The 20181-nt window shown below is 45.8% G+C and overlaps 1 protein-coding gene across 3 annotated transcripts in view; it reads right to left on the reverse strand.

Annotated features, from left to right (window-relative positions):
• EIF4E2 (eukaryotic translation initiation factor 4E family member 2) overlaps positions 1 to 19760 on the reverse strand; it is a 31790-nt gene extending 12030 nt beyond the window's left edge. For 2 of the 3 annotated variants that reach the window (XM_025889500.2, XM_025889493.2), the window contains exons 1-6: positions 19603 to 19760; positions 13325 to 13439; positions 11698 to 11832; positions 5959 to 6063; positions 3665 to 3817; positions 3431 to 3567 (exon numbers count right to left, since the gene is read on the reverse strand). In XM_025889500.2, coding sequence (XP_025745285.1) covers positions 3431 to 3567; positions 3665 to 3817; positions 5959 to 6063; positions 11698 to 11832; positions 13325 to 13439; positions 19603 to 19622 — 665 coding nt within the window. In that variant the 5' untranslated portion in view covers positions 19623 to 19760. Of the gene's footprint in view, positions 1 to 1439; positions 1706 to 3430; positions 3568 to 3664; positions 3818 to 5958; positions 6064 to 11697; positions 11833 to 13324; positions 13440 to 19602 lie in introns of those variants that run through there. The other variant, XM_025889487.2, reaches the window with a different exon arrangement.
• Positions 19761 to 20181: the final 421 nt, after the last annotated feature.

Here is a 20181-nt window from a genome sequence, read left to right on the forward strand (position 1 = left end):
CTTCACTTCCCCTGAGTTCTCACGTTCTCGCTGCTGTTCCTGGGCTTAACCAAAGCCACACCTGTGGGACAGCCACAAGGACTAGAACAAAGCCTAACAGCTCGGACTTCTGTTCACATTTGGCAAGGATCACAGGGGCCTCCGCGTGGGTTTGGTGCTTTCTGATCAACTCTTACTCTGGATGGTGACATCAAGCTCATCTCCTGGACCAGTTATAGAGCCGAAATTAAGGTCAATACGTGTAACATAATATTGGAAGGCAAGAGGGAGAAGGCCATGGAAGGTAATTCTTTGACAACGCTAAAACAGAGAGAACAGGCATTTCCACATGCCAACAAACCTCCCATTTTCCAGGTACTTCAACCAATTTTGGATATGCAATAAGCAGAGAACCAATCACACAAACACCTCCAGAATGTTAAAGGCTAGTCCCACTGTGTGTTCTGTGAGATCCCGGGCCACATGCAGCCTGGTGATCAATCAGGACGGTAGAAGTGCAGGGTGTTGCTGCCAAAATGGAAGAGCCGCTTTGGAAAACTCCACAGTACACCCACAGCCACCTTCAAGATGCTATCAGGCAATCTAACCTGAAGTTCTGCAAAAATTGTTTATTTTTGGCTTGGGTAGGAGCTCCTAAGAAAACTTAAAGTAACACGAGGCCTGCTGAAACCCTACATGCAGGTCAGGGGCCTAAAGGCCGTGCTGTAGCACGTACAAGCCAAGCCACAAAGCGTCTGAGGGGCTGGTATGCGCTACAGTTAGATATCCTAAGGAGCCAACTCTTACAGGATGAAGACATTTCCCCACCCCAGATCCTGATGCACAACAACCCTGGGGACTGGGAGAAAGGGAAGGGCTCGAACTCCGAAAACTTACAAGCAGGACTAGCTCGAAGAGGAAGAGGATTTGGCTCTAAATGGAAAACAGAAGGGAGAAGGCCGGCAGAGAGCTCGTGGTCTGGGCAGCTCTGGCAGCGAGAAAACCCTGCTAACACAAAGCGAGGAAACTGCATACACACAGCCACACACAGACGGAAGCAGGGCTTTCCCTTCAAGCAAGAGAGTTCTTTGAAGTAAAGGCAAACAAAGTCAGTGAAGCAAAGGCCAAGGATCCCCCTTTCCAACCTTAACAGACTTTCAAGCTGAATTCTAATCAGAAATCACTCTGGTCCAGTCATCAGCATAACCAGATGGGAACTATAAATTCAAGTACCAGAAAACGGGGTCTCATTTTGAGAGCGAGATGTCACCTCATTATGTCAGACCTCAGCAGAACTGGAACAAAATACCATGTGACACTACAATGGGCTTATGGAAATGAGGCTGCATTCCCCCGATGGCCCTCCATGGAGAAGTCTGTGCCATTCCTTAATATGGTGACAATCAGTCTGAAAGGCCACTTCTTTGATGCACCATAAAGAGCGAGAGCATGAGACAAGCTAGTTTAGCACCATTTATTAAGTGATCTCAGCTGTTGTTGTAGCTGCTGCGTGTCAGCCTGTTCTTAAAACATAAAATGCTCTTCCAATTCCTCTTGTCCAGGACAGAAGGATCTTCCAGGTAGCACGCCAACAGAACAAGAGACTCCGATGATGCCAGCTTCAATGATGGTGCCATCCAGAGAGGGAGAGGGTCATGGCACATTCAACCGCGGCTTCCAGAGGTTTTGAAAAAGGAGCCTTTGGGGGCCCAGCCTGCCTGGCATTCTAGTGGAAGTGCAAAAGGTGGGCACATTGGGAGAGGAAAGAGAGGGAGACGCGAGGGAAAGTAGCATCTGGGACTCAAGGAGGGTTTCTGGTCCCTGTAGCTGCAGGGCTGGAGTGCTAGGCAGATCTCTTGATAAAGCAGCGAGCAGCAGACTAAGGCAAAAAGCCCACAGGCTCTCCTAGACTCTGTAAGGACTTGTTCATGTTTCTACAAAAGTCAGGAAGAACCGCCTCAGGGTATTAGAGAGGGAGAACAGTGGAGAGGGGAGAGCTGAAAAATACCTCTTTCCCTTTCCTAGCCAGGTGAAAGCTTGCTTTTGAGGGGTAGGGGGATGGAGGGCATTTGGGAACCTTGAACATTAAGAGTCCTAGAAAAAGTAAGTGTGGATCTCTCCAGCCTGGACTGTGTCTGGCTGGAGGGCAGAAACTAGTCTCTCCCAGAACGAAGAATGGGGAAATCTACCTAGAGAAAAACAATGCTAACTCAGGACTGCTAAGGCAAGCAATTGGGGCCATGGCTGGCTAATAACTGTTGGTGGCTACGGATGAGTCACAACCAGCCATCTGATTATGGACCAACTCTTGTGGCAGTGTTCCCAGTAAAAAACTGGCACTTAGCTGGTTTAAGCCAACTCCACCCACAACATTCTCTGTGAATGCATGGGAAAAAGATTCCCAAATAGTTTGCCTGCTGAACACCAACACTGGGCTCATTACTAGTCTTTAATAAGAATAACATGATGATGATATTATTACTAATGATGACGATGATAGCAATAATAATACTTCGCCCTATAAGAGCATTCTCCACCTGAGGACCTTCAATTACAAAGATTAAATCAGCCTCACAACAATCCTGTTAGGTAAAGTATTATTAGCCCCCATTTTACAGATGGGGAGACTGAAGCAGAGTGGCAGAGACTTGCCAAAGGCACATATTGATACTGGAGTCAAAGGAGAGATTTAAACCTAAAAGTGCCGACTCCTAGTTGGCTAAGCTCTCCCTCCAGTTTTGAGAAAACCTGACAGCCACTCCCCACAACTTCTTCATAATATGACTTCGATCACTGGAGGAGCAACCCTAACCTGTGATTCTCATTTGTGGACATCCAACTCTAGGTACCCCGAGTCCTAGGCAGATCACAAAGCTTACTTCCCCTTTGGCATTCAAGCTTCCCCCTTAGATTCTACTCTCACGAACACACTAGTCTGCTTCCTCTACAATTTCAGCTCTACACACAAGGAAATGGAGTTGTCATTCCCGGTAAGAAGTCAATTTCCCAGGACAAAGAAAACAGACTGACGCTAACAGGTTAAAAAGACATGCAAAAGTGAGGTGAAGGGTGGACAGGGAGGAGGGCTGGATTGTTCAGTGAAATTATCTTAAAAAACAGCAAGAAAATGAAGAGCACTTTGTCTTTCATTTTAAGATAGTGGTTAGTGAATGAAAGACAAGACAGCCTGTGTAAATAAAGCAAGCCCAGGCAGTGCAACTGGGATTCTGCAGAAGGGCTGTCTCTGATACAAAGTGCCCCACAGTGTAGGTGGGCAGGGAGCCGCACCAGCAAAGAACTGCTACGAGTGGCCAGAAGCACTAGAGGGGAAGACTGGTCTGTCCCTTCTCCATAAGTCAGGCTCCTGTACGACCATATTCCTCCGGGCCCAACTAAGGACCTACTTCTCCTAAGCTTAGGGACATGCCCCCCAAGCAGCCCCAACACGTACTTGATGCTGTCGGTGTGGGTTTTGTACTCCATAATGGTGTTGGGAGGTAGGTTAAGCACTCGCCGAAGCGTATCCCGGATTCGGGCTGTGGTTGCTTGGTCACTGGCAGTCTTATTCCATATTGAAATAATGTCCTCCTACAGGAGGAACAGAAGGAATCGTCAAAGCAAACCAGAGGCAGTGAGGAGAGTAAAGGCAACACAAGAAACCAGACCTGCCTACGGCGTGGCTTACCTGAAACCGGACAGAGACCACAGCCCCACAGATCTCCTCCCCAACCATGAACTGTTCCCCCAACATGGCCAGGATAAGATTCTCCCAGCAACGGGATGCCAAGCCCTTCCGCAGCCGAATAATCCACTTGCCACCATTTTTATTTGCATCATCCTGTACAAGAGAGAAAGCATTAAAGTTAAAATGTGGTTTCGCAGGTCTTTTACTTTTGTATGAAGGCAGGAAAAAAGCCAGGGATCCCTTGAACACCTGAGATGTCTTGTCACTTTCCAGTTATTCAACTTTATAGGAAAAATGGTGGTAGGACTAGGGAGACAAGAAATGGGAAGAAAAGAAGACAAGGTGGGAATCCTTGGTACAAGCCATACCAATGAATGGCTAAGCTGACCCTTTAAAAATAATCCTCTTTTTCTCAAACTACTTTAGGAACCAAAATAAAGTGATGTCAGATTTCAAACACAGATCATTCCTCACTTCACTGAAAATTTACCAAGTGTCACTATGTCTCAAGCACACACACGCGAAGCCACAGTCTCTACCAGATCCAGTCTGGTATTGTTTTTTTTTAATTTATTTTTGACAGAGAGAGAGCACAAGCAGAGGAAGCAGCAGGCAGAGGCAGAGGGAGAAGCAGGCTCCCCACTGAGCAGGGAGCCTGATGTGGGGCTCGATACCAGGACTCTGAGATCATGACCTGAGCCGAAGGCAGACGCTTAACCGTCTGAGCCACCCAGGCGCCCCAGTCTGGTATTGTTGATACAAGAAAGTGGAGGAGACAGCCAAGAAAACTAATGACAGCAGTAGAGTCTGACAAGTGTTGCTGTAACAGAGATAGACGAAGTTAAAGAAGAACAAGACAAAAACACTCAAGAAGAGGAAACATTAAGCTGGGTCTTGAGGAACACAGAGTTAGGCAGGTAAAGCAGGTGAAGGGTCTGCAGGCATCAAGAAAAACATGGCCTTGTACAAACTGGGACTGTGTGTCAGGGAGATGTGCAAAGAGGAAGGCTGGCTGCACCGAAGGGAAGGCCTAGGCATGCTGGGAGATGAGGCCTGTAGGGTGAGTGAGTGCAAGATCACGTGAGCAATGCAGAGCTGCGGAGGGCCTATAGTTGGGTGTGTGTGTGCGTTCACATTTGTCTTCTAAAAAATGCCCTGGCATCAAAACTGTGGAAAGAGCCAAGATGCCCATCGACAGATGAATGGATAAAGAAGATGTGGTATATATACACAATGGAATATTATGCAGCCATCAAAAGGAATGAGATCTTGCCATTTGCAACAACGTGGATGGAACCGGAGGGTGTTATGCTGAGTGAAATAAGTCAATCAGAGAAAGACATGTATCACATGACCTCACTGATATGAGGAATTCTTAATCTCAGGAAACAAACTGAGGGTTGCTGGAGTGGTGGGGGGGGGGGGGGGGGGGTGGCTGGGTGATAGACATTGGGGAGGGTATGTGCTATGGTGAGCGCTGTGAATTGTGCAAGACTGTTGAATCACAGATCTGTACTTCTGAAACAAATAACGCAACATATTTTAAGAAAAAAGAAAAAGAAGAAGATAACAGGAGAGGAAGAAAAGGGGAGTATGTCAGAGGGGGAGACGAACCATGAGAGATGATGGACTCTGAAAAACAAACTGAGGGTTCTAGAGGGGAGGGGAGGAGGGGGATGGGTTATCCTGGTGATGGGTATTGAGGAGGGCACGTTCTGCATGGAGCACTGGGTGTTATGAACAAACAATGAATCATGGAACACTGCACCAAAAACTAATGATGTAATATATGGTGATTAACATAACAATAAAAAAATTAAAAATAAAAAAAAAATGCCCTGGCATCAGAACAGACGATGGATTACAGTAAAGAGGTCACAGAGCTCAGCTCTGGGTTTCCAGCTACTGCCTGTCAGTAAGCTTACCTTTTACCCACTTCAATCACACATACGCTACAGTAATATATCACTCACTCACACACACACACACACACACACACACACACACACACACACACACAACCAGTTTGATGGGAATAAGGGTAATTAAAAAAAAAAAGTCCTTTAATGTTGTTGTAATACCATTTTAGTGATAAAAAAAATCTTTGTAAACACATAGACAAGCAATGACATCAGCGCCTTTTCCCAGAGGTCCTGGCTCTAAGGATGTACCAAATAGTGATGCCACTCCGACAGAAGACTTCAAATACTTTTAACCTTACCAAGGCTAAAAAAAAAAAAAAAAAAAAAAAACCCAAACATTCAGAACAGTGGTCTGAGGTCCTCCAGGCTTACCTCCCACATGGGTTTAATGCCTTCTTTGAAGAGATGGAAGTCACTGTGGCCTGTCAGGTCCCCAGGACGTACCATGTGGCTATAAAACCTCCAGAACTGCTCCACCTGTAGAGAGAAGGCCCCAGAGCACAAAAGATGTGTCTTTCTTTTATCTTTGAATAAGTATGAGATTTCAGCGAAGAACATAAACATGGAAGACACTCTGCTACAGACTCTACTTTTTGGAGGACACACTTTCATTTGGGGAAGTATGCGGGAAGGCAGGTTGTATGGGAAGTATAAAGATATAATATTGCTGATACAAGAAAAAACTCTTTAGGTGGAAAATGCCTCAGCCAGGAGCCCTAGTTGTGGAAGCCCCAGGATAAGCATCACATGCTGTAAGAGGACCCTGTTTTACACAGTGGAATCCTTTCAGTTTCTTTCTTTTTCTTAAGTAGGCTCTACGCCCAACGTGGAGCTTGAACTCACGACCCTGAGATTAAGAGTCTCACACTTGGGGCGCCTGGGTGGCTCAGTCAGTTAAGCAACTGCCTTCGGCTCGGGTCGTGATCCCAGGGTCCTGGGAATGAGCCCTGCATCAGGCTCCCTGCTCAGCTGGGGGCCTCCTTCTCCCTCTCCCTCTGCTGCTCCCCCTACTTGTGCTCTGTCAAGTGAGCAAATAAAATCTTACAGTGTCACACTCTACCAGCTGAGCCAGCCAGGCGTCCCAACACAGTGGAATCCTTTTAGTCTTGAGGTATTTGAAGTGTCACATAACCTCAGCCTGAATGTATTTTTTTTAGAACCAAATCACTTTTTAAAAAATACATTATTATTAACTATAGTCATCATGCTATACATCACATCCCCATGAAGTCTGATCACTTCTCAAAGACTGGTTTATTGGCAGATACAGCATTAACTACAATGAATACATTTTACTTCTGTTTGCTTATTGAGCATAAGTGATGGGATTAACCACACGCACTACTCTAAACCATGGTGCCCTTGCTGAGGCCAGGAAGCCCAAACCAAAAGAACTCAGCCTCTCATATTTGGGGTTTAAGTCCCTCTTCTTAGCTAGAAAATTTGTTTCTCCTTGTCCCTCCTTCATAATCCTTGCCCCTCCTTCATAATCCTGTTAGAAAACGGCATTATTTCTCTATCAGATACATGCTTATTTCTACTTATCGAGCTGTTCCCGTTTCTCTCAGTAGTGCCATGATAAGGAGACCTTACTTCCCTAGTCCTTTGTAACTCACAGGGGACACCCACAAAGTACTGGCTAGTGAAGAGGCACACTTTAGGAAGAGAGAAAAAACGTGGAATAGTGTGAAGTCAGTTGGTATTTGCCAATACACCAATGAGGAGGTTCTCAACAAACACCCAGCAAGACATCATAATGTGTAGCTGAAAATGGGTATTGAGTAGTCAGAGATTCAGGTCATACTTCTAGATGTGGATAGCAACTCAGGAGAAAGAGACCTTGCACTCTATGAAGTGGCAGTTCCTCTAGAGAACAGGAACACGGGAACTGTCTCATGGTAGAAAGAAGTCAGGAACAAGTGCCATTCATAGGATTTTGAAGCAGTGTCTCATCTCAAGAACCACTGTGTTTAACTGTATACAGCAATTGGGGGCAGTAAGAGGCCATATATATTAAATGAGCAATCATCTTTTTCCACTCTGACACAGTGGGAAGAAACAAAATACACCCACTAGAACCTGTGGCTCACTGTGAATTACGAATTGGGGGTGGGGGTGGTTAGGGAGAAAGTATACCAGCCACCCCCAATTCCCCGATCAAGTATTGCATTATTAGCAGTTTGGTCTCTTCCAATTTTATAGCCAGACTACAGAATCTCATAGTCACAATCTTATATCCAAATCACAAAAGAGATGAAGTAAACAACTTAAATACTATTAGGCTTTAAAAGATTTATTCTTCCTTCTCTTTAGGCAATTTTGGTTTTTGAAACTCCTTACTGAAACCAAAAAATAAATGTTCAGACTCAGAATGTGAGCTGCACAAAAAAAGACTTCAGAAATAATCTCGGGGCACTGGGGTGGCTCAGTTGGTTGAGCGTCTGACTCTTGGTTTCGGCTCAGTTCATGGTCTTGGGGTCCTGGAGCCCTACATCGAGCTCTACATCGGGCTCTGGGCTCAGCAGGGAGTATGTTTCTCCCCTCCCTCTCCGTCTGCCCCTCCCCCCACTAGCACACACACTCTCTCTCCAAAATAAAACTTTGAAAAAAGAAATAATCTCAATTACCTTCCTCATTTTATAGTTGAGAAAATGGTTTCAGAACTGGCCCTGCCCTGAGTCCAGCACCAGAGCAGATGAGCCATGTGATCCCCAAGTCCACTGCTCTCCTATTTTAAGACACTGCCTTCTTAGTCACCCTGACTTCAAGAACTTTTAAATATGGTCAAATATTAGGATTAAGGAGCACTGAGAAATGCTGCTTTAGATTTGATAAAAGGTTCCACAATGTGATTATTTCTCTGTGAGGAACCTAATATTGTGAGACATTTCCTAATGCCTTGACTTACATGACAGCCAACTTTAAACACCATGGTCACACAGTCATTGAGTCTGGAAGAATGACACCCCAGATGATGCTGATGATGTTGCTCTAGTCAACTCAACATTTATGCCAAAAGAAAAGAAAAGAGAGGTGCTGGGGTGGCTCAGTCTGTTAAGTGTCCACCTTTGGCTTGGGTTGTGATCTTGGGGTCCTGGGATTGAGCCCCGCATATGGAGCCCCATGTTGGGCTCCCTGCTCAGTAGGGAATCTGCCTCTCCCTCTACCCCTCTCCCCCCAACTTGTGTGTGCGCTAATAAAATAAAATCTTAAAAAAAGAAAAGAAAACCCTTTGCGCACAAGCTGAGTAAATTCATATATGCCTTTCTTAAAAGGAAAAGAAAAATGCTAGAAATATTCACAATTACCCCCAAAATAACAGAATCCTGAGTGAAAACTCCCCCCCCACCCTAAGTTCAATCTTCTCTGACCCTCCAAGTGCTCATCCAGTTGTTCAGAACACAATGGGCTGCTACCTTCCCTGTAATGTTTAACTTTCCCACATGGCAGGTCATCAACATTTTTGTGATAGATTCAGGAATGTTAGGAATGCACTGATATTTTCAAAAGTTTATTTCTATTATTCCCTTTACCAACAATTCCGTTCTTTTCATATCTCCTGTTCAAATTTTTAAGTTCAATTATATATATAATGTTTATTATATATATTATACATATATATATTTAAGTTTATTTATTTTTTTTAGTTATCTCTACACTCAATGTGGGGCTTGAACTCACAACCAGGACATCAAGAGTCACATGTTCTTCTGAATGAGCCAGCCAGGACTCCTTAAGTTTAATTTTAAGCCCATTTCCTCCAAAGAGGCTTTCCCCAAGTTGGAATTAATTCCTTCTTTCCTGTGAACGTCAAGAGCATTTTAGCCATGCCTTCCCTATACCACTTCTCACTATCTCCCTGTATTAAAATCCCTGGGAATGACTTACTTCTTTAAGGGCAAGGTCTTAATTCATTTTAGAACTGTTAGTGAATTCATTCAACAAACATTTCTTGAACCAAATATGCACCCAGTGCACAAGCTATTTTTAGTATTACAAAAAAGCCTACATCTACCAGTAATAAGGGAGCACAGGCAACACCTGGCTGGCTCAGTTGGTGGAGCATGCAACTCTTAATCTCAGGGTCATGAGTTTGAGCCCCATGCTGGGCATGGAGCCTACTTGGAAGAAAGAAGGAAGGAAGGAAAGAAAAAGAAAGAAGGAAAGAAAAAGAAAGAAGGAAAGAAAAGAAAGAAAGAAAAAGAAAGAAAGAAAAAGAAAGGAAGAAAGAAAAAGAAAGAAAGAAAAAGAAAGAAAGAAAGAAAGGAAGGAAGGAAGGAAGGAAGGAAGGAAGGAAGGAAGAAAGGAAGGAAGGAAGAAAGAAAAAGAAAGAAAAAAAGAAAGAAAGAAAGAAAAGCAAGCACAGGCTAACTAAAACAAATCCTTGCTTTGGGGTGAAAATGTGTCTAAACAGCAGTGTAATGAGCAAAGATATGAGATAATCTGATTTGCGTGTGTGTGTGTGTGTGTGTGTGTGTGTGTGTGTCTGTGTACACATATATACATATACAAATATATAACTGATTAGTGATAAATGGATAGTTTGTCTAGAAATAACATTAAAAATATTAGAGACACCTGACTTGCACTTTGGTGTGATGGAAGAGTAAATGAAAGAGTATGTATGTATGGACTCTGGAATATAGCTTTTACAGCCCACCCAACCTAAGTTTCAATCCTGGCTCCTCCACTTCAAGTACATTATGACTGACTTGACACTTTGATCAGATACTTAACCCAAGTCTCACTTTCCTTCTTTGTAAAATATGGATATCACTGATCTCATAGGGTTATTATAATGATCAAAGGAAATTACATCAAGTGCCTATTACTGTGTCTTTCTTCTTTACCAATTTATTGTAATGTTTACTGTCTGTTACAGTTTCCTTTTCCAGTGTCTGCATTTTTTTTTAAAGATTTTATTTATTTATTTGAGAGAGAGAGAATGAGAGACAGAGAGCACGAGAGGGAAGAGGGTCAGAGGGAGAAGCAGACTCCCCGCTGAGCAGGGCGCCCGATGTGGGACTCAATCCCGGGACTCCAGGATCATGACCTGAGTCGAAGGCAGTCGCTTAACCAACTGAGCCACCCAGGCGCCCTCCAGTGTCTGCATTTTAAATGGGAAAAAACCTCCACAATTTCAAGAAAATAACAAATCCTGTATTTGATTCTGCCCAGAAAACAAATGTACAGCATGTAGAAAGTGCATACAAATTTTTGAACAAGACTTGTGTTAGTTGCAGACAGCTTTCAGGGTACACAAACCTAGCCACCTGTGAGGGAGACAGAGAGAGCTGGGGCTATTTCTGACTCTGACGGTACCTACAAAAACAATTATTAGGATTTCATTTTCTTTCTGAACACAGGAAAAAGATGCTACACTATGCATAGTTACTAACATATCCAAAAGCCTAATGGGAGGTTCTTTTTTTTTTTTTTTTAAAGATTTTATTTATTTATTTGACAAAGAGAGACACAGTGAGAGAGGGAACACAAGCAGGGGTAGTGGGAGAGGGAGAAGCAGGCTTCCCGCAGAGCAGGGAACCCAATGCGGGGCTTGATCCCAGGACCCTGGGATCATGACCTGAGCCGAAGGCAGACGCTTAACGACTGAGCCACCCAGGCGCCTCTTTTTTTCTTTTTTTAAAGTAAGCTCTATGCCCCCAAGATTAAGAGTCCCATGCTCTACCAGCCAGGTGCCCCATTAATAGGAGGTTCTTAATACAAGAGAAACTTCTGAATTTTACTCTTGACTTTACTGTCAAGCTTCATAAAAATAGATACAACGTATTATAAAATTTTTTATCCTCCATGACACTTTGCACGCAATAAGGACTCAGTACGTATCTACTTAAACAAACCTGTATTTTTGTATTGTCCCCTTACGGTCAACTTGTCAATTCACATACTTCTTGATACCTATGTATGTTACTTATGGATGTCTAATGAGAAATCTAAGAATGAGCAAACCTGACCTCAGGGACTCAAGTCAGTCAGATAAAGAAACCAGAAGCCTAAACAGGTTACCAGGAAGATAAACAAACACAATGAGGTAAGCATAGGCATGAATGTGCTACCAAGGCTCACTACATTAAACCAGTAAGTACTCACAGAGGCAAAGGTGCCAATCTGTTTGATATTCTGTTCATAGCTCTGTGAGCTGGTGGGACGGCCGGGGGTCCTTCTGGAGTACCAGAAAGTATAGTTGTACTGCAGGGGATGCTCTGCTGGTCCAGGGACAACAGCCTGTGAATTGAAGAAGGTGTGTTAATCTGCGGCATTTTTCACATAATCTGAGACACAGAAAACATTTTACAGTGTCACCCATTACCACCTCCACAAAAAGGACACATCTTCAACTACCTGCAATATGCCCAAGATTCCACTTAGTGGTTAACTAACTCTTCAGTGGTTAACTAAATTTCTTTAGTGGTTAACTGACTCTAAGTTCCTATAACATTTTATCTGTATTCGTATGGTGTTTGTAACCTTTTGTTTTCTATCTTAGGTATTTATGTTTATATCTTATCTCAGCCAAGTACTCCCAGGCCAAGTACTGCCTCATCTATGACACTTTATCACTTACTGGCTAGTAACCTGGGCAAGCTGCCTCACCTGTTTGTGCCTCTGTTGCTTATCTGCAAAATGAAGAAAATAATAATAATAACCATATCATAGGATTGCTGAGAGGATCAAATAAATTAATAGATGAAGAGTGCTTAGCACAGTGCCCGGCACATAGTAAGGGTTCAGTGTCAGCTACCATTATTACTGTTACTATTAAATGTAAGCCCCTTGATCCATAGTCTCATTCACCTTTGTGTTCTCTTAGCACCTACAATGCTTTTATCTGGATAGTCCTCAACCTCGTGAGAGAAACAATTGTTTTGATATTTCAAAGAAGAAATTGATCCAGGACACCCGGGTGGCTCAGTCGGTTAAGCATCTGCCTTCGGCTCAAGTCATGATCCCAGGGTCCTGGGACTGAGTCCCACATCAGACTCCTTGCTCAGTGGGGAGCCTGCTTCTCCCCCTGCCTGCCATTCCCCCTGCTTGCGCGCACTCTCTCTCCCTGACAAATAAAGGAAACCTTAAAAAAAGAAAGAAAGAAATTGATCCATCAATCTCTCATTCTCTAAACTTTCTCCTTTCCAAGTAACTTTCAGCTTAGATTAATACTGACAAAAGAGTCTAAAATTTCAAGGGATGTGTAGGATTAAATACTCAGCAGCTTATGAAGCAACGAATAGCCCTGCTAAACTCCAGGGTTCATCTCTCGTGCTGGGAGAATGCTGGAAAGCAAGGCAACATCTCAAGATCCCGTGGCAAGGGAAAATTTCTAACTCCCAACATGAACGCCAGTGATTCAACAATCTTTTTCTTGAGAACAAAAGCAGATATTCCAGGGGCACCTGGGTGGCTCAGTCAGTTACGCATCTGACTCTTGATTTTGGCTCAGGTCATGATCCCAGGGTCCTGGGATCGAGTCCCACATCGGGCTCCATGCTCAGTGTGGAGTCTGTTTGCCCTTCTCCCTCTGCTCCTCCCCCTGCTTCAGCACAGGTGCACACGCATTCTCTTTCTAATAAATAAGTACACCCTTAAAAAAAAAAAAAAAAGCAGATATTCCAAAATAGGGTGCCATCAAGTTAATCCGGTATCTTTAACATGACAGATTCCACAAGATAACCAAGTCCCAAGTCCAAAGACAATTCTATCTATACAGCACAAAACTCACCTTCCTCTTACTGCTGCCCTGACTTTTGTCTCGTTCTGTTTTTTCCTTCTCACCATCTTTCTGTGTGCTGTTTTCTTCATTCTGATCATGGTCCCCACTGTCATCGTCTTTCAATCTGAATGGGAAGGAAAACAATGTTAGGCCATGACTGAGCTGATTCTTGCTTACCTAACAAAGCCACCAGGTCAAATGAACTACCATATAACCAACCCTACTCAAAATACAGGCAAAGAGGTGTACAAGAGATGAGGGAAGGGCAAGGGAGTGTAGAAAGGCAGTTAGAAGGAATTCCAAAAAAACACTGTCTTCCAGTTTTTTGACAGGCAAAGAAGCAAAGAACAGTTTAAGGGATTGTGGTGTTGTTGTTGTTTTTTTTTGCCAAAAATAATGAATCAATAATAAGAGTTTCTGGATTATATAACTGCTTTAGCATTTCAAATGAAGTTTCAAAACTTACTTATCTTTCTCGACACTTCTTCTAGCCATCTCTCCTATCCTTCCCCACTGCCACTGCTTTGGCTCAGGCCCACTTCTCTGTCATCTCAGTTATCACAATAAATTCCTAAATGGTCTGATACAAATCATCTCCACTCCCTACCCATCCTCCACAAAGCCACCAGCATCTTTCTAAATGCAAATCTGAGGGGCAGCCGGGTGGCACAGTCAGTTAAGCATCTGACTCTTGGTTTCAGCTCAGTGATCTCAGGGTCCTGATCTCAGGGTCGTGAGGCTGAAGCCCGTGTTGAGCCCCACGTCCGGCTTCACGCTTAGTGCAGAGTCTGCTTGAGACTGTCTCTCCCTCTGCCCCTCCCCTTGGCACTCGTGTGTGTGCGTGCGCTCGCCCTTTCTCTCTAAAATAAATAAATAAATCTTAAAAAAATAAACACAAACCTGATCGTTTAACTTCCATTCTTAAAAACCACCAACTGTCCCTTGCCTTTTGATGCCCACCCTGCAGGACAAAGTACAATGAAATTTAAGATCCTCCAGGATCTGACCCCAGCCTACTGATACCCTCTCCCCACCCATCTCCCAAAGGAAACTATAGCTCCGCAGCTGTGCCATCTGCAAACACTACCCCGTAGCCCAAGGTGCCATTCTTCCCGGGTCTGCTTTTCCCTATTAAGTGGAGGGATCTCTTAGAACAGTCTTATTAATCTTTGTATCTCCAGCACCGAGGACAAGAAGATGTTGCCCTAACATGTTGCACAAGATGATGAATCAATGTTAAATGAAAAGAAAAGAAATGATCGAAAGAAAGAATGAATGTCTTCCTGCCTGGTGAGACTGGTCAAATGTACAGTAGGTCCTATCCTTCTAGAAGCAGTGAAACTACCCTAAGGCTTTCAGGTACATCTAAAGCTCACTGGACTCATACAAGAAGATAAACAGAAGGTGAATCCACAAAGATAGTAAGAATGTCATTTAATTTAGAGCTGGACCATTGGCTTATCATGGCTCTTCTCCAAAATCACCTTTGGCCCTAATGACTATCTAGTCAAATGGAATTAGGTAATCCTCAAGAAAGGTACTAGAAATGCTCAAATGACAACACAGATATTACCTTACATACCTACAGAAACATGTTGCAAAGCATTTTGCATTTTCTTTTGCCCGTGAATTTTCAGTGCCTAGCACATAAAAATCACTCAATAAATATTAGAACGCACTAGCCATGTGTTTAGGTGCCTCTTCTGCTCATTTCACAGCCCTAGCTGTAGGATATATTCAGGTGCACCAGGCCATAAATGACCCCATCCCCACTCTGGTCAAGGCATGACTATGAAGGGTACCTGAACAAAGGGCATTCCAGCCTGGCCAATAACTGATGCCCCATGGTCTTGCTCAAAATTATGAGTAGATTCTTTCCTTGGCTTTTCATCCAGGAGATGAAAGACCACACAGATTGAGGAGCTGGGGCAATCATATAGGTCCCATACGAGAAAAGCCACGAGGGAAAGACAATGAACAAGAGCAAAGAAAGCCAGTAGGGAGAGAGGGAACGAAGCAGAGAAAGTAGAGAGAAAAGTGGTTTTGTTTGTGATGCTGCCATCTCATTGACTTAGTCTGACCTCCCCAGACTTCTGGGAGAACATTATCTGTGCTTAGGATACTCCTTCCCCTTTATTAAACTTGAGTTGGTTTACTTTCCTAAAGGAGCCTGTAGAGCACCAAGTCCCACATTTACCAAGCCAGATGCTAGAGTGTGTATCAGATGCTAGAGTGCCTGTACCCAAGGACCTGACTGAGGGGATGAGGTACACATACTCAGGCCTCAGCTTGGTACAAAGGTCCTTCTCTGTTATATGTGCCAGTATCACCTCCTGGTTGGTCCCAACAAACTCCTTCCACTCTCGTGTTATCAACCTACTTGCAGGTTCCCTAACCTCACCCCTCTGTTATGCTCATCCCGTGGTCTCTTCTTGGAGACCCCCTCCTCCCCTACTTAACTGGTCCTTTAGGACTCGGGATGAGGGCCACTTTCTCTCAGAAATATTTCCTGGGGCACCTGGGTGGCTCAGTCATTAAGCGTCTGCCTTCGGCTCAGCTCATGATCCCAGGGTCCTGGGATCGAGCCCCGCATCGGGCTCCCTGCTGAGTGGAAAGCCTGCTTCTCCCTCTCCCACTCCCCTTGCTTGTGTTCCCTCTCTCGCTGTGTCTCTGTCATATAAATAAAATCTTAAGAAAAGAAAATTTCCTAATCTCTCCCTAGGCTGGATCAGGCTCCCCTCTTCTGAACCTCACCATATAAATGTTTGTACTTGTCTCAGCTGTAATGTCATGGCTAATTTTCTGGCTCCCAATCAAAAATATCTCATGGTTTTTTTATACTGAATAGGCCCAAGACAGCTCCTAATTCTCATCTTAAGGGCACACCTCAGGACTCAAACCATTTCCCTTTCTTCTTACCTCCCAGCCTCCACTATATCCTCTGGGATCCCTTCCCTTTAAATCTTGAAGAGGGGCAGTCACCCCACATCTCTCATTTTACTAGCCCCAAGAAAAGTGTAAGTTCCTGTCTTTGCTGCTAATCATGACTAGGGAACAGAAAAAGAATAGCAAAAGTAATTATATCTGAGAAGAAACAGTGCTACTGAGATCCCTGGACCACACTTCCCGATTCCCTTCAGAGATGGTAAAAGGAAATCCTAGTGGACCTTCCTCTTGTGTTATTTCTTCAGAGTGGAGCTAGCCAACTACCCTGCCCTCTAAGCCTATACTTAAGGCAAATCACTTGCATCCTATCTTCCAGAGGCTACTCTTCTCAGCTTGAAGCTGGATTTGAGTCAGGATACAATTAGGACTACAAATCAGTGTTCCATAGACTCAGGAGGGCAATTAGCATCTCTAAGGCTATCCAGACTGAGTGGCCCTAAGTCAGCTCATCAAACTTCTGCCCAGGTTTGTCCTCGTACTCTCTAACTAGACCAATTCCTTGTGGATAGGAACTTGTTCTAATTCATCTTTACATGTCCAGCATCAGACAGAGGCAGACGATAAACATGTTTAACGAATGCGCTTCTAAAATCAAAGCAATAGGTGTGCCTGGATGGCTCAGTCGGTTAAGTGTCTGCCTTCAGCTCAGGTCACGATCTCAGGGTCCTGGGATCGAGCCCCACACTGGGCTCCCTGCTCAGGGGGCAGTTTGCTTCCTCCTCTCCCCTCTGCCCCTCCCCCCTGCTTGTGTGCACTTACTCTCACTCTCAAATAAATAAAAAACTTAAACATCAAATCAAATCAAAGCCATACAAGGCAGAATAGGATGAGTGCCAAACAGGTGGCTCAGACAATGCTTTAAGAAAGGGCCAAAAGCTAGCAAAGAGAGGAGAATGACAAAATCAAGTATGGCATCTAGATCTGAAAACTAATCAGTCTGGGACTGCAGAACAGTGAAAGCATCTTAGGGTTTTACACATTAACAGGATCAATGACAGTGGTAGCTGACTGAATTGATAGATATGGGGGGTGGGGTGCAATTATAGTCCTAGGTTACACTCACAGAAGTCGAGCCCACACACTAGAGGAGGTTAGAGTTCTTCTTTAACCTGAGCTCATCAGATTAGACTACAGTACCTAGCTCCAGGCACTGGACTTTTAGCATGCTGGCAAACTGGCACCAGTCCTTAAGAACCATGTGGTGAAGAATAATAGAAGCCAACACATAAGAACGGTCTAAAACCTGCAAATTTTGGGGGCGCCGGCCTGGCTCAGTCAGAGGAGCTCTTGGTCTCGGGGTTGTGGGTTCGAGTCCCATGTTGGGTGTAGAGATCACTTAGACAAACTTCAAAACCAGGGGCAGGTGTGGTCTCTAATTGCTAATTTCAACTAAATGAAAGCTTTGGTTTTTTCCCTGCATTGCTAGGAGATGGTAAAAAATTCTGACTCAGGGGCGCCTGGTTGGCTCAGTTGTTAAGTGTCTGCCTTCGGTTCAGGTCACGTGGGATGGAGCCGCATGGCGGGCTCCCTGCTTAGCAGGAAGCCTGCTTCTCCCTCTCCCACTCCCCCTGCTTGTGTCCCCTCTCTCGCTGTGTCTCTGTCAAATAAAAAAAATCTTTAAAAAAAAAAAAAAAGATCCAGGTTAATTTTTGTCAAGAGGTACTTGAACCAAGGTTAAACAAACCTGGCTTTGAATTCCGCCACATGGGCCTTCCTGTTTTTGTGGGCAAGTTACTTAACCTCAGAGGGCATTCTCCTATCTGTGGAAGGAGGTAACATAATCCCCTTTGCAGTGTTGTTAGGAGTAGAAATAATATGTGAAAAGTATCTAGCCAAGAAACCTACGGACGCCATTATTACCATTCTTAAATTAGCTTACTGCAGATCCCCAAATGATTTTGGCAGGACTGGTACAGATGACTCATCAAGTGTCTTCCTAAGATGAAATTCTGATCTGTTCAATTTAGTGGAGGAAGGGGTATAGGGTTTGCAGAAAGCTCCACTGAGGGAGGACTTAGATCTGGAATTTGGTGCTGCAGAGATTTAAGATGAGGGGTACAAATGGGGGGGGAGGGGGGAGGAGAGGGAGGGAGTGTGGCTGTTTGCACTGAGATGGGCTCAGCTAAGCAGCAGGCTGCGGATGCGTTCAGCCAGACTTTATCCAAGTCCCAGAGACTTCTGAGCAACCAGGAAACATTCCTGAGGCCTGGACTGCTGGAATTCAGGACTCCTCAATTTGCCAACCAGCACGCATTGTATTGGAAAAACCCCAACTTCCCATCAGCAGTGGGTCACAACCTAAATAAACAGTGATGCCACTTTACATTTATTCCTCACGACGAGCGATTTACAAAGTACCTTGAAGCACTGCTGAACGTGATTTGATCCTTATCACAACACACCCGTGCAGCAGCAGGGCACTAACCACTAACGTGGTTTAGATAACAACGGCTGGGTAACTCTTCTACTGCCAAAGAACCGGCCAACTGGTGGGTCTGGGCCGGGAGATCTCGGGCTCTGGAGATCAGACAGATCTACTAGACTATTAGAAGAGAGATAAGCACAGAATCTACCTCAAAATACAATCGCTAGAGGGAAACAGGCAAAAACACTCTGCATTTCTTTCCTGCATTTCCAACTAATGCTGGAACTAGGAACCAGAGAGTGTAGACACGAAGTGGAGACGGGGGCAACGTCAAGTGTGCGCCCTGGGCAAGAAAACAGAGCAGCTCCCGGTGAGTGTGTTGGAAGGGAAAAGGGGGAGAAGAAAGGAAGTAGGAAGGAGCCTGAGGAAGACGAGGAGCTTTCCGTAACTGAGCAGCCTCTAGGCCCAAGAGCCGCATTACCTCACTGCATCTTCCCAACTCTCCGGCCCGGGCTGTTACCATCCCCGCTCTGCAGAAGAGAACACTGACTCAGAGAGGCGAGGTGACCGGCCCAGGCTAGAGAGTGCGTGTGGAAAGCCGGCGTCAGAGGCAGGGCAGCCGGGCTGCGGAAACACCCAAGCCGCCCGCGGTCCCCGCCCCTCCACGCCGCCGGCCACCCGCACCCACCGGGGCGGGGCGTCCCCAAATCTCCTTCCGGCCGTCACGGCCACCTCCTCCCCGGGACCCCGCGCTTCGCCCGCGGTCCGTACGTCCCCGGCGTCTCCGAGACCCCTGCATCACGCCTCCCCAGCCCCCTCTCCTTCCCCGCCGGCCCCCTGGGCCGGCGAGGCCCGCAGCCCAAGCCCGGGAGGGAGGTCGGCGCCGGGGAGTTTTGCCGCCGCCAGCCCCGCTGGGGGCGGGCGCGGGGAACGGTTGGGGGAAGGGGCCCCCGTGGGGCGGCCACGCGCCACTCACGCGTCGAACTTGTTGTTCATCCTCTCACCGCCGCCGTCGCCACTGCCTCACGGAGTGACTTCCGCTCCGCCGGGTCTCCCCCCAGCTTAGGGCCCGGCTACTTCCGGCTACGCATGGCGCAGCGGAACTTCTGCGCCCTACCCCGGTGTCGGGCGGGTATCCCGGGACGCCCGCTGCGCGGGGCTGCGCTGAGGCGCCGGGCTCGGCGGACGCGCGGGTCGGCCGTCTTCGTGCTGCCCGGGTTCCTGTCCCGTGTCCGAGGGGGCGCCCCGACCCTCTCCCGCGGCGGTTCGGAGGGAGAGCCCGGGCCGCGTCGCTGCCCGTGCGGGCTCTGGACGCTCGCTGCTCGGTACCGGTTCCCGACTCCACCCCCAGAGCGGGCTGCAAGATCCTGGACTCTGTTTTAACCTCCCCGAGGCTGTTTCCTCTTGGGTACTGGCCATACTGTATATGACGGCACCTGCCTCTTCGGGTTGCGGTGTGGCTCGAACGGGATCATCAGTGGCCAGGTGCTAGACAGTCGCCCGCAATTAGTAGTGTAAATTTTTGCTTACTTGCGCCTGGAGCTAAAGAGCTCAT

This window comes from Callorhinus ursinus, unplaced genomic scaffold (genome assembly GCF_003265705.2).
Source record: "Callorhinus ursinus isolate GAN/ISIS: 27379988/994484 unplaced genomic scaffold, GSC_fseal_2.0 scaffold2, whole genome shotgun sequence".
NCBI lineage: Eukaryota > Metazoa > Chordata > Mammalia > Carnivora > Otariidae > Callorhinus > Callorhinus ursinus.